Genomic DNA, 14,593 nt, shown 5'->3' with positions numbered 1-14,593 from the left:
ATCGAGGTGTACAAAATTATGCATGGTATAGAGAATGTGGATAGGGAGACATTTTTCTCCCTCTCTCAAATTCCTAGAACTTGGGTCATCCCATGAAGCTGATTGGTGGGAGATCGAGGACAAATAAGAGGAAGTACTTCTTCACACAGTGCAGAGTTAAATTATGGAGCTCACTACCACAAGATGTAGTGGTGGCCACCAATTTGGATGGCTTCAAAAGGGGGTTGAATAAATTCCTGGAGGCGAATGCTAGCCCTGATGGTTGTGTACTATCTCCAGTACTTGAGGCAGTAAGCCTGTGTGCACCAGTTGCTGGGGAACATGGGTGGAAGGATGCTGTTGCACCATGTCCTGCTTTGTTGGTTCCTTTGTTTTTCCTTTCTTCAAAAAGATTTAGGCACAGAGAAAGGGACCCAGCCCTTGCTTGTGGGACTGACTCCAGCAAGCAGTCACTATATCCCTCAGTGTCTTCATGCACCAAAAATGAAGGAATCCTCTTGTTATCTCTGTGACTTTATATTCACAGATATATATATATATATATATATATATATATATATATATATATATATATTTCTATTGCCTAAATAACACATCTGTTAAGAGCATGGCCCTTAAAGCTGCGATTTCATGGTATTTTGGCATTTGAAGGAACATGGAAAGCTCTAAACACAACAGGTTAAACTGAACTTTTTTTTTTTTTTTTGCTAGTTGAATTGGTTAATAAGATAACATTTATTAAGAGTTTGATTTTTCTACAGTTATTTACAAGTTCTTTGGCAGCCACCATTTCTGCTTCTTCCATCTGTCTATGTGAGGCGCTCTTGGTGAGTCTTAGCAGGAGAGAGCAAAGAAGCCACTTCTGTTGCTCCATGCAGTATTGATATCTGGCTTTTGCGACTGGGAGAACTTTTGTCTCTCTGACTGTTGCTTTGCTACCTTCATCACATTGGCCTCAAGTTGGTATTTTAGTAAAGACCAGCAAAGCATACTTAACCACTTCCTGAGGTTTACAAAATGTGTCTATCAAAACTCATCACATGTTGTGCAACTGTTTCTTCTATGGAAGGTTCCACCCACAAACCCAGTTTCCCATCTCACAATTTCTCATTTTTCCAACCTTAAATTCAATCCATCTGGAAGTTACAGAATTTCTCCACTCTTTAGTTTGGTTCACTCCCAAATTTTGAGAACTTTCTTTAAACATTTCATGTGAAAATCCATAAGCATTTTTCTGCAAATGTCTCCCAAAGAATGCAGTTTTGTATGCATGTATTAGGAGATATGTGCACAACATGTCTCCTAATACATAAATGTTCATGTGAGGTTCAGGATGAAGTTACAATTGGAAAAAATGAGAAACTGAGAAAAACTGAAATTGACACCCCTACTCCCAGATTTGTCTCACCACTTTCAGCATTCACACAAACAACTGTTTACAGGATTACCTTCTGATGTTTTCCAGGTGACCGCAGAGCTCCAGCTACTGTAATGGCCCACAAGATCACTGCCTTGCTTCAGTTTGCTTCGAACGCGAGCAACATAGGTGCTCCCAGGCATAAGTTTACCACGTTGAAGAAGGCAATGGGAGGTATTTGTGACCCACAGAGAGGAAGATTTCTGGCAAGGGGGAGAGAGAGAGATTGGCATGGAAAGGGAAATACAGACACAAATTGAAACATTTCCACACCCAGCAAAAGCAACCCTCTGTTCTTAGATGATTATGATTTACTTTTCTGTTGGAACATTGGAAACTGAGTCAGACCATTGGTCCATCTATTTCTGCATTGTCTACACCAGTGGAGGCTAGTGGGTCAGATGTCAGTGGGGCAGCGAATCCAAGCTTTGCTCCTTGGACAGCTCCTTTAGAGTTCTGACTGGTTCTGACTGATTCCCGGAGCAGATTCACCACCACCCTCATATCAGAGTCACCAGCCTCCACTGGTCTACAACAGCCTTCCTCAATCCGGTGCCCTCCAGATGTTTTGCAATTCAACTCTCCCCAGCCTTTGCCAGCATGGCCAATGGTCAGGAATGCTGGATGTTGCCATGCAAAACATCTGAAGGGCATCAGGTTGGAGAAGGTTGCTCTGCACTGATTGGCAGTGTCTCTAGGGTTTCAGACAGGATTATTTCCCAGTCCTATCTGGAGTTGCCAGGGACTGAACCTGTCACCTTCTGCTAAGGATGCACAGATTTGCTTAAATCCATTCCATCGGTGTTTCATGGATTATCAAATATCATTCGATCAGTCATCCACTCATTGACAGAATCGGGGTTTGGGTTTTTTTTAACCAGGATTTCATTCTCCTTAACACAAATTCCTTAACACTAATTAGTTAATGCAAGTCAGCACTGATGCACATTAATGATTGCACATTTGTACATGTATGCAAAAGTGCCAATGTTCACTTGCACTGATGTGAACTAGTTCAGACCACACGGGTCAGCAAAGGCCAGCCTGCTGTGGGTTCTGCAGGGAGAATTTATAGAAATCTGAACTCATTTGAATCCATTGCCGATTTCGCCAACATCCCTACCTTCTGCGTGCAAAGCATGTGCTCTACCACTGAGCCACATCCATTCCTAATATGCTTTAGTCTTCTCATGTCAAACTTTTCAGGTATTGGAAGACAGAGGAAAATTAGGGGAAACTGCCATAGCATTGTGGGAAGTTGGTTTCTCTCAAAAATTATAAACTGCCCATAATCTAATTCAGTTCTGGACTCAACAGCCAGTTCCAACCTAAGACAAACCACTCATGCAGGGCTCCATGGGCTAGCCTTGCCCACATGCCCAATGGCCACACCAGTCATGCATTTGGCAAGCTTGTGGAGTGCCCCTATGGGCTTACAAATGTACACACAAAGAGCACCTTCCCACAAGGGGGAAGGGATCCTGGCCAATCCTGTTGCTTATAAAGTGCCTTGGCAAGATGTGTACCCTAAAAGGTGGGATAATAAATGAATAAATGCATCATGAAAGTGCCAAAGGTCCAAGCTATTCTTCCAGTGTTCATTCAAAACGTCTAAATTTGGAAAGTTTGTGCAAATGCTCCAGCTGGCCTTAACTGCTTTTGCAGAATATGCCAGCCAGTAAGTACTAATTGCATCAGTGGAGGTTGGTGGCTCCGATTTAGATGTGGCTGTGAAACCATTCTTGATTTCAGCCAAAACCAGCCGGAAATCTAAAGGAGCTATCCAACATGCTGAACTCTATCAAAAAAAAAAAAACCCAGCTTCAGCACCTTGGATAGCACATTTAGAGTTCCGGCTGGTTCTAACTGGAACTGAGAATGCATTCAGAGCCCCACCAAAATCAAAGCCAGGGGCCTCCACTGAAATGCATAACCTAAATTCAAAGAGAAATGCTGCCATGATGGAAAAAAATGGTCATGGATACCTTCCAGGGTTCCCAATCCCTTTTGTAGGTTATGTGGAAGTTCAGGGCTCCATCCAGCCAGTGGCTTCTATTCATTCCATCACCTGCTTCCCATGCCAATAGGAAGTTGCCATCTTTTGTAACATCGATGCCTAGTTTCTGGGGTGGAGGAGGCTGGACTAAGAGAGAGAAGAAAGAAAAACACCAGTTAATCTTTGCTCATGTGGAAATGACCAGATCTGCCTATGGTGACCAGCAACTGAAGACAGCAGGACTCTTGTACTTTGATCGTTGTTCACAATTGTAAATGTCAACAGGAGTAGCTTTTCTTACTTTCATATCTCCTAAGCTGCATTTGCCAAAACTCCCTTTTCTATACAAGTATGAACAGTACAGAAACCCTGGGCATCTGGTTAGCATGGCCATCTGTCCTACTTTATAGAGGACAATTTTCTATTCGAAGGGCAGGCCGGTCCAAGTCCACTTTAAAGATAAAGACAGAGCCAGCAGGAGCCCTGAAGTTGCCCATCCACAGGGGACACCTGGACTGCAGATTCAGCAGCCACACTGGTTACCTGCTCACTAGGTCTTTCCCATTATGGTGAGATGTATTGCATTTCTATTTCAATTATAGTAAATCTTTCTAAATTTGCATCTTTACATATAATTTAGCATATGGGTCACCAAGACTTGGTTGGATGAAGGGAGAGGGGTAAACCTCTCCAAAACATGTCCATCGGGGTATCATGAACACCACCAAGCTTGACTTATGGGATGGGGAGAAGGTAGCCTTGGTCTATAACAAGAGTGGGCAACTTGTGGCCTTCCAGATGTTTTGGCCTACAACTGCCATCAGCTTTACCAGGGCAGCCAATGGTGAGGGATGATGAGAGTAACTCCTGTTCTATAAAGATTACATCTCCCTTATCAGGTACCCTGTTCAGCTATCAGCCAGTTTTGAGTGTCTATTCCTGGTACTGGGAATCTGAGATAGGCTCGGGATATTGTTTGGGTACTGTACACCCCATTGTCTAACAGTCTCCTGGCTTGAGCTCATGGAGGTGGTGTTGAGTGTGATCCAGGATTTCATAGCCACCATGTCAAATTATATCTGACATAGAAATATGTCAGATATCTCTATCTGACATAGAGTTGGGACTCACTCCAGATCTGGATTTCTGCCCTCAAATAGGAGAAGGTGATTATGCATGGGGTAAAAAGAGAGGGGTCACTAACCAGAACAAAAGAATCAAAAGGTGTCAATGATACATGAAAAATGCTATTGTGGTAAGTGACAAATATTTATGAGACAATAAACAATTGTTGTGAATATATAAATACAGTGATAAATGCCCAACAGTCAAAGCGGTGTACACAGCAGTATAAGTTAATAGTTACTCTGGATATTTACAGCTGTTTTGTATCTTCATCAGATCACTTTAATTGCAGGCAGCTGGTCTTGAACATCCACTGATATTAACCTTCCTTGAAGTGGGAAGAACTCAGTAATGTAGAATCAATGCATTAAATAAATTATTTTATATTATTTTATAGAAATGAAATTTATAAATACCTTCACTTACAACATATTGCACATCTGTAAAAATACAACAATTCGTAATTTTTAATTCCTTTCATATTTATTTCTTGTTTTTATTATTAATAATTATTAAAGGACACTGGTCTAAAGTTAAACTAGGCATCTAACTGTCTGTGAAAGGGTGCCCATATATTTATCACAAAGGGCTGCAATCTAAAAATACCTTCAATTAGTTAAGTTCAAAAGGATTGCTCAAATTTGGAGCTGGACATTATAGACAATAAAATCAAAGAGGCACAAACGCGGTTATCATCCTCTAATTTGACACCTACCAGCCGACATTTTTTGGACAATTTGGAATGTGACTTGATATCCTATCAAAAAGAACTTAAGGATTTTAAATTGAAAAAAATTCAAAATGGATGATTACAACACTGAAAAGGCATATCCTTGGCTAAAGCCTCTGGGGACAAAGAGGAGGAGGGTACATTTATGTTATCTTATACTGCCATGTACACCACTTTGACTGTTTGTCATTGTATTTAAATTAGGGATGTGCTCCGCTCCGATTAGGAGCGTAGAAGCAGTAGCGGATTGGCCTGCTCCGCCTTACCCAGAGGCGGAGTAGGAGCGGACCGCGGACCCCCTAGAAGCAAGGCGAAGAGAAGCAGCCATTTTTCGGAGCTCCGAGTTCAGGCGGAGCGCTCCGGTCGCCATCTTGAAAACATTTCGCCATAGGATTGCATTGCGGCAAATAATTGCGCATAACTACGTTGTTTTTGAAGCTATCATTCTGAAAATTCTTGTGCACAGAGAGTCGTGGATGGGGGTCATTTTGAGACCACTCTCACCTCTCTGCATCGTACGGGTCACGGGCTATATTTTTGTGAAAATCGGGTCAACCGCGCGGCTCAAACTGCGTTTTCGGCTTTTCGCCCATAGGATTGCATTGAGGGAAAGAATCGGGGATAACTGGGGGGGGGGTTTAAGCTATCATTCTGAAAATTCTTGTGCACAGAGAGTCGTGGATGGGGGTCATTTTGAGACCACTCTCAACTTTCTGCATCGTACGGGTCGCGGGCTATATTTTTGTGAAAATCGGGTCAACCGCGCGGCTCAAACTGCGTTTTCGGCTTTTCGCCCATAGGATTGCATTGAGGGAAAGAATCGGGGATAACTGGGGGGGGTTTAAGCTATCATTCTGAAAATTCTTGTGCACAGAGAGTCGTGGATGGGGGTCATTTTGAGACCACTCTCAACTTTCTGCATCGTACGGGTCGCGGGCTATATTTTTGTGAAAATCGGGTCAACCGCGCGGCTCAAACTGCGTTTTCGGCTTTTCGCCCATAGGATTGCATTGAGGGAAAGAATCGGGGATAACTGGGGGGGGGGTTTAAGCTATCATTCTGAAAATTCTTGTGCACAGAGAGTCGTGGATGGGGGTCATTTTGAGACCACTCTCAACTTTCTGCATCGTACGGGTCGCGGGCTATATTTTTGTGAAAATCGGGTCAACCGCGCGGCTCAAACTGCGTTTTCGGCTTTTCGCCCATAGGATTGCATTGAGGGAAAGAATCGGGGATAACTGGGGGGGGGGTTTAAGCTATCATTCTGAAAATTCTTGTGCACAGAGAGTCGTGGATGGGGGTCATTTTGAGACCACTCTCAACTTTCTGCATCGTACGGGTCGCGGGCTAGAAGTTTTTAAAAAATCGGCGGGAAAAATACCTTTTTCAAAGGGCTGAGGGGCAGAGTCAGCTCCCGGTCATGATGATCCCAAAGTTGGAGGAGGGCATAGGCAAAACAGGTAACTTGGGATTCTGGGAAACTTCTCTTTCTTCATCTGAACGGGCTTTTCCCCGTGTTTTTTAACACACCTCGCAGGGATGTTGTGTGTGGGGTGCCCGATTTTCAAAAATTCGCCAAAAATCAGGGGATGATGGGATTGCTTTGAAACTTGGCGTGCGTGTGTATATCCCCATGAGGTGTCATGGTGCCAAACATGAGGTTTCTAACTTGAACAGAAAAAAAGTTGTATAATTTTTTAGCTTTCAATGCAAGCCTATGGGGGGGGGGGAAACGGAGCTCCGGATCCGGATCCGGAGCTCCGGGCGGAGCGGAGCGGAAGTGGGCGGAGTGGGGGCGGGGCGGAGCAGCCCGATCCGAAAAATGGCGGATCTGCAAGTGAAGCGGAGCGGGGGGTCCGTGCACACCCCTAATTTAAATGTTCACAGCAATTGTTCATTGTCTCATAAATATTTGTCACCACAATATTTTTTCCCCATGTATCATCAACACCTTTTGATTCTTTTGTTCTGGTTAGTGACCCCTCTCATTTTACATTATTGAGTGGGACTCTTCTTTTTCTTGGTTTTTTGGATTTTGCATGGGGGACACTTTCCCATTCCTGGAAGATTTGAATACATACAATTGTCAAAGAGGCTGACATTCAGTTTGACTTCCAGTTCCAGCTCTGGTTTGAAAATGAAGTAATTATTCAGAAACACATAGAAATCGGTCTGGTTCATGCTGCAGCTCCAATGTATCCGAGAGTCTCCTTTTTCGGAATTGCACATCATGTTGACAGGGCCCCTAGAACCACCAGAAGAATGTCATTTTATTTACTCATTAGCAAAGTTGTTAACAAGCTTTCCTTAAAGTAGAGCAAGTCTAAGACATTTGGTAATTAAAATCTCAGAGAATAATGGTCTGATGGTGCATACTACTTGTTGTGGCTCCTCTAATCCACTGAGGGTGCAAGGTTTGGAAAGTGACTTTACTGCCCCTGTTTTATACTTTTCTTTGCAGCCTAGTATCACAGGGAAATTTAGCATGTGAATCTTTTCATGCAAGAGGCTGAGGCTAGGGCTGGTGAGAAATGAGGAAGACCATTTCTCTTCTGTTCCATGGATGAAATAGGCTGTTTCGTTTTTATTGCATTTTGGATGGCAAGGCAAAATTGTGGGTTTTGGAAGATTGAGGGGGAGAGGATCAGAGCAGCAATCAAATGCAGTGAGAGTTTTCCGACCCATATAGCTCACATGAATAAAACATCCCCCAGCCCTTCTGGACTATTGACAGGTCGTTAACAGCCCGGAGCCTTATGTTAAGGGGGACAGCGGAAAAAGAAAGAGAGTTCTATTAATAATATAAGAACCGCAGCTAGGTGCCACTCATTTGCTGTTGTTATCGTTTCTGCAGGTGATCATTGCAAGACAGATGGTTGGCCAGATGGGCTGCTAGCATAGACAGCCCAAGAGGAGCAGATCAGGTCAGTTCATATCAGAATTCACAAAGATCAAATTCCTTATGCCCAGCAGTCTGTACAGGGCCAGCCCAAGACATTTTGCTCCCTGAGGTAAAAGACAACATGGCACCTCTGGCCATTCCATATACAGAAGCCAACTGGACTGGCAGGTCCTGAGATGGGACAGTGTCATCCACCACACCTGTGGGAAGCCAGCTAAGTTAGGAGGTGCAGGGCATGCTGTGTGGACCAGCCCTCAGCATCTGCTGCCTGAAGCAGCTACTTCACTCTGCCTCGTGGTAAGGCCTGCCCTCTCCAACATTCATCCACATTACTCTGCAAGGGATAAGAGCTCAAGCACTCACAAATCGCCCTTATAGTAAAGGCCCATCTTGACAAGCTCCATTGCCTCCTGGCGTTCAGACCAGGTACAGGCCGTGTAGGACTCATAGTCAGTGAAGCAGCTGAGGGTTTGCATCAGTGGGCTCTCTGAAAAGAAAAGACAAATGTCCCTGTGAGGATATTAACTGGCATTGCCTTGTCAGGGGAAAACAAACAAACAGTAGGGAGTAAATAACTAATGAATCATTAATCCCTTTCTTGTTCTTCATGAATTTAAGGAATATAGATTTTCCACTTTCTCAGACTCATGGTTCTGAGGACTGCAGGAGAAAAAATCTTTAGTGACGTTGAGGTGTTTTCTCTAGGTACACTTTCAAATATACTGTCATATCTAGCCCTGCTCCCCCTGAGTTGGAAGAAGGTGTTTCAGGTGATTAATCAAAATCAGACTCTGAAATAGAGGAGTTGGTGCCAGAAACAGGCCAGCCTGTACCAGTGGGGGAGAAAGCTCTCACGAGCTCTTCACCAGCTGTGAGTAAATCCTCTCCAGAGCTTATTTCCTCAAGGACAAACAATACACAGTCAGTGGGAAGCCAATATTCTTCTGAGGAGGAGAGCATGGAGAGGTTAGCTGATCCTAGAGTATGCCTCAGACTAAAATGGGTGGAGCTAAAGGAAGGCAAGAGAAAGTTGGCCCAGCTGGCATCCCATCAGAAGCTGCCTCAGAACTAGTCTCTCTGAAGTTAATGTGTCTTGAGAGAGGGCTTTCCATTCTTCTTGAAAGGACAATTGTCTCGCTTAGTTTGCATAGTTTTGCCTAAGGGAAAGTTCCTAGAAATTAGACTCTCTTCAGGTCTGGAATGGTCTATTGACCGCAATAAATTGTTGTTGTTGTTGTTGACTCTCTTCAGGTGGGAAGAGATGTTTATTGCTTGAATAAAGCTTTGTGGATTATTTAGTAGTCCTTGTTATTCTCTCCCAAGAAGGCAGGAGGTTTAGAGAAACACAACATATACTTGTCTATCAACCATCTCATTATTGACCCTTTATCCACAAAGTTATTAGCAGCTCAATCCAGCATGCATGTTCACTAGGAAGTAAGCACCAGTGGGTTCAATGGAGCTTATTCCCAAATCAGGATGCATGGTGTTGTAGCCTTATGGTGCAATCCTATGTATTTTTACTCAGAAGCAAGACCCAGGGATTTCAATGGGACTTGTTCTCTAGTTAGTGTGTTTAGGGTTGCAGCTTAAATCTCCTACTCTCACATAGTTTTCTTTAAGGATGTGCATCTGATTCAGACAAAGTCCAAATCTCAAACAGAATCTGACCACTTCAGTCTGGTTCTGTTGGGTCCTGAGGCCAAGCAGGCTTTTCTCCAAAGCCGAAAGAACCGGAGCTGCTCCAGAACAAGGCTTCGTTACCTATATGTTTCAGACATAATACACATCCATAGACTTTATGTCTCCAAATAGTGTCTTTTCATTTTGTTTTTCTAAATGCTGCAGTGGGAGGGACAGTGAAGCTGAGTGACTCACTGGTCCACTTTCTGATACTGGAGCACATTTTACCATAGGCTCCAATTACTATGCTTTGGGGGAGGGCAAGGGTGGGACACCAGAAGAAACATGGAAGAGGAAAGAAATGAAAGGAGGAAAAAGGAAAGTCAAAAGAGTGGGAGAAATGAAGGGGGAGGGGAGCAATTAATGCAAAACTCACGCTCAGCTTCAATGATGTAAGAGATGAGGCTCAACAGCAGGATGACACTACAGAGCCTCATATTATTCCATTCACTCTTCTTTCCTGAATAATTGTCCTGTGGCAATTCTGTTGAGTGCAGCTGATGTCTGACCACCTTCCTGGTGACTCTTCAAAATCGGGAGCACTGCTGGATGGCAGGGTAAAAGCATTCATTATAAGGAAGGGTAATCTTGGACTTTGTCTCACCACTTAACCCAGTGGTTTCCAGATTTCCTACCTTAGAGAAATCCCTGTCCACATTACCTTCTCTGGCAACAAATCCTTGGACGTCTGCTACAAAATTGCCATTTGTTCCAGAGGCTCCTGGGGCACGTAAACACCCCAGTCTAAGGGAAGCCCTTATTGGCCATTTTTTTTCCTTGTTAGGTGAACTGTGAACACTCCAGTGTTGTTGTACATGACAGGAAGATCGAGAAAGGTGGGCAAGTCGTTTGCCAGGGAAGCTTGTCTGCTGTTACTGATCATCTCATTATGAAGCTCTAAATGACCCCAGAGCTCTCCAGAAGACAGTTGGAAGCCCCACGCACCTTGAAACAGTTGCCACTTTTAAGAAATGTCTTCCAACAAGGCCAGCATAGACAGGGCTGTCATCAAGGGTAGGAATGATTAGGCATCAGCCAAGGGCCCTCACCACAGTGGGGGTCCCATTGTCAAGATTCCCCTGGAGTTCCTCCTCCTTTTCACCATTGCAACCTGCTTGTTCACCTGCCTCTTGCTCTGACCCAGACAATAGTGGTGGTCAGAAGGAGGAGCAGTAGTTGCCCCACTGCCTATATGCTCCCTGGCAATGATCAGAAAGAGGATGAGGAATATTAGCAGCTAGTGCCAATGGTGGCAAGAAGGTAGACTCACTGAGGGATGGAGCACACTGAAAGTGTCTTGCCCAAGGGCCTGCAAAAACCTGAAGCTGGTGGTGAACACAGAAGAAAGGCAGAATCACCATCTCAGTCCTCTCGCCCTCCAGAGAAAACTGCTCTGGTTTTTAATACAAATCACTCAAAGCTTTCACCTTTTACAGAAAGAAGTGAGAAGAGGCAGAAACTGTTCTTGTGAGTTAAGGCAGGAACTCCCAGTCTCATTACGCCTCCTTACCAAGGAACTTCCCTACGTGGAGCTCAGCAGACAGAATCCCACAATCACTTAGAACCAAACTAGACAAGACACAGCTGACTCATGACTAGCTCTTCTAGTGTCATTTCCTTTCCTTAAAAGTGGCTGTGGGGGCTGAGTGAGATTGGGCCCATGATGAAAGAACTTTACCATCGGACCTACATCACTTCCCTAACTGAAATCACCCTGCTATTGGTAAAGTTCCTATTAGCCATAGAACAGGCAGGGATCAGAGTTACTTGTCTTTTCCACCCTCCAAAGATAATAACAGTGAAAGTGGCTGTTTGGAGGTGGGGACTTATCCTGAGAGAAAGCTTTTTAAAAAACAGCAAAGCAACAAAACAACAACAACAACAGTCTCATCACCACTGGCCCCAATGCAAATCAACCCCCTCCCCTTTCTGAGGTTGCTTTGAATTTTTAAAGGATGTCTGGAGATCCCATGCAGCACTGCTGCAAGATGTTCCACCACTTGTGGCAGAAGAATGAGTCATATGCTGTCATAGTACAAGCATTCCCCAGGGTTACCTTATCCACAATGTTTCACTCCAAGGAAAGACCCATTCTGCAGAAGGCAGCCACTGCCTACAAGAAAAAGGCAGTGAGTAGAGTGGGTGGCCCTCACAGCAGGGGATAATGGCACATGGTCCACCACCCCATCCAATCTGCCACCTAAGTTGAAGGTCTCAGCCCACCTCATAGGAAGGCCAGCCCTGATCCCATCGCAGATCTATACAACAAAATAGGACACCAGCTCTACAGAACCCAAAATAGACAATGCTACTAAAGCACACAGTAGGAGTGTGCTTTAGTAGTATATAATTCACGAGAACATGAGTATATAATTTCAGGGACACTTAAACAAAACAAATCGCATGTCCTGACTAGTACGTATCAACCATAGTTGAAGATTTTACATACAAAAATATGGTGAATGTGGTGTACAAAAAATATAGACAATAATCTGCAAATATTGATATATACATAGGGTGACCATATGGAAAGGAAGACAGGGCTCCTGTATCTTTAACAGTTGTATAGAAAAGGGAATTTCAGCAGGTGTCATTTCTATGCATGCAGGACCTGGTGAAATTTCCTCTTCATCACAACAGTTAAAGTTGCAGGATCCCTGTCCTCAATTGTATCTGGTCATTTAAGGCGGATTCCTGCATTGAGCAGGGGGTTGGGCTTGATGGCCTTATAGGCCCCTTCCAACTCTACTATTCTATGATTCTATGAGGCATGTGTCCCAGTCCTGTTCTTCTCACAGTACATTCAGTGTGAGCCAAGGCCTACACATGTACAGTAATGTGCAAATACACCCTACCCATCTTATCCCCCTTTTTTCTTTCTTTGGCAATGGATGGATCATGTGAACAAGACTTCACCATGTACCAAAATATACATATAAGCCAGGGGTACATAGCCTTTTTGGCCCTGACAGCTGCATCTGGGCATAGGCTGGGGGCTACCGATTTGTGTGCACACACTTGCAAGCATGCATATGTAATTCTTTCCAGTTTGGATATTTTCCTGCCAAGCATATATCACACAGTTCAATTTTATGCATGTTTATTCAGACATAAGCCCCAATGCAATAGCTTTCAGATATGCAAAGTACACTCAATTATAGGCTAGTCTACTCAGAAGTAAGCCACAGAATATGATTCAGGGGAAATCAGGCTTTTAAAATGCAGGACCCCTATTTTTACATCTTCTTGCATGATTGGTTTAAATACCTTGCTCCTTAAATACCTTAAATGGTAAAATAATTTAAAGAGAGGGTGTTTAAAGTCTGAACACCTTTAAATCACTCTTATCATCGATCACTAGTTGGAGATAAGAACAGGGCTTCCCTGTTGGTGCTGATTTAAGCCTCCTCCCTCTCACTCATGAACCCAGTTTAGAGGTCCCAGCCCAGGCGGGAGGCTCTCATCATTTTAAATACGTTTTGCTATGCCAGGAGTAGGCAGAGTCGTGCCCTCCAAAAGTTTAAAACTACAAGTCCCACCAGCCCGAGCCAACATGGCCAGTGGTTAGGGATTATGGGAGCTGTAGTACAAAACATCTGTCGGGCACTAGGTTGATTATCGCCATCTAATAACAGTGTTCCATTCAAAAGGTTACTGGGGAGTAACCATAACAAATAACCCCCTCAAATCCACAATTTTCTTCCTCTCTGTGATGAGTTTAATTACCTGTGTAATGGACCCGTCTGGAACCACTAGGGGGTGATGCCTCTCATTCCTCCTTTGCTTCCAAGCACAGATACAGGAACCCTCCCTTTCTTCATTCTTCAAATACCTTCTCCGCTGGGCAAATCAAACGTTTAGAGACATAAGATATAATTTTCATGGGACAAGCGTCGTCTCTCTCTCTCTCTGCCTCCACTTCTTGTGCATTTTGTTTGTTTCAGTTTTCACTGATTCAGGGAAGAGAATCTAGTTCTCTTTTCATTGTTATGCAATTTCACAAGGGTGGTTTTTTTTTTCTTTCTTTCTTCCTTCCTTTTTCCACGGAAGTAGAATTAAATATTTTTACACTGGCAAAATGGAACTGCTTGCATCTCTTCTTAGGGATTACTGTCCCTGGGAAATCTGATTTGTTTTGACTTAATAGAGTTCCAAGGCATGTATAACTTGCTTTGGGTCAGCAAGCTAAGCTTTGACCTGTTCCCCAGACTCTGGGAACTTTTCTATGCATTTTTTTTTTAAAGGTTCTGTAATTTGTGCGAATGTCTGAGCAATTTGCACAAATTTCACCCAAACTTCTAAAGTTTTCTAAAAAGGAGAAATCAGTGGGTAAAAAAAGGCAGGGAGGGAACCCCAGAACCCCTCCCCACCCCCTCCCCCTCCAATCTGGTTGGCACAACTCCGAAGGGGACAGGGGTGACGAACCCCCAACGCATGGGCCAGATTAGGCCCATGAAGCCTCCCGACCCGGCCCTCGGAGGCTGGGTCTGACACCCCAAAGTAGCTCAGTGTGCCTCTCATCTTCCTTTGTTGGGAAAAGTGAGGCGCTCTCTCCCTCCTGTTGGGAATGGTGAGGGGCCTAGAACTGCTGCTTTAAAGCACTCCAGGGGCCTAGAAGTGGTGGTTACGGGAAGCTCTGCATGCCGCTCACCTTTCCCAACAAGAAAAGTGAAGGATGCATGGAGCTGGCTCCCTTGGGAGCTGCCGCTTGTCTGAAGCACCCTGAAGAAGCAGTTCATG

At 44.1% G+C, this 14,593-nt stretch overlaps 1 protein-coding gene across 2 annotated transcripts in view; it reads right to left on the bottom strand.

Moving 5' to 3' along the window:
* Positions 1-13,778, bottom strand: part of CSF2RB (colony stimulating factor 2 receptor subunit beta) — a 30,300-nt gene extending 16,522 nt beyond the window's left edge. Inside the window, exons 1-6 of one of the 2 annotated variants that reach the window (XM_063133487.1) lie at positions 13,580-13,778; positions 10,230-10,395; positions 8,534-8,657; positions 7,350-7,513; positions 3,403-3,560; positions 1,449-1,620 (exon numbers count right to left, since the gene is read on the bottom strand). In XM_063133487.1, the coding sequence (XP_062989557.1) occupies positions 1,449-1,620; positions 3,403-3,560; positions 7,350-7,513; positions 8,534-8,657; positions 10,230-10,290 (679 nt within the window). In that variant the 5' untranslated portion in view covers positions 10,291-10,395; positions 13,580-13,778. Of the gene's footprint in view, positions 1-1,448; positions 1,621-3,402; positions 3,561-7,349; positions 7,514-8,533; positions 8,658-10,229; positions 10,396-13,579 lie in introns of those variants that run through there. The other variant, XM_063133486.1, reaches the window with a different exon arrangement.
* Positions 13,779-14,593: the final 815 nt, after the last annotated feature.

The sequence above is a fragment of the Elgaria multicarinata genome, chromosome 9 (genome assembly GCF_023053635.1).
Source record: "Elgaria multicarinata webbii isolate HBS135686 ecotype San Diego chromosome 9, rElgMul1.1.pri, whole genome shotgun sequence".
Lineage (NCBI taxonomy): Eukaryota > Metazoa > Chordata > Lepidosauria > Squamata > Anguidae > Elgaria > Elgaria multicarinata.
Note: the sequence above shows the minus strand (reverse complement) of the source record. Positions and strands in the feature narration are given on the sequence as shown.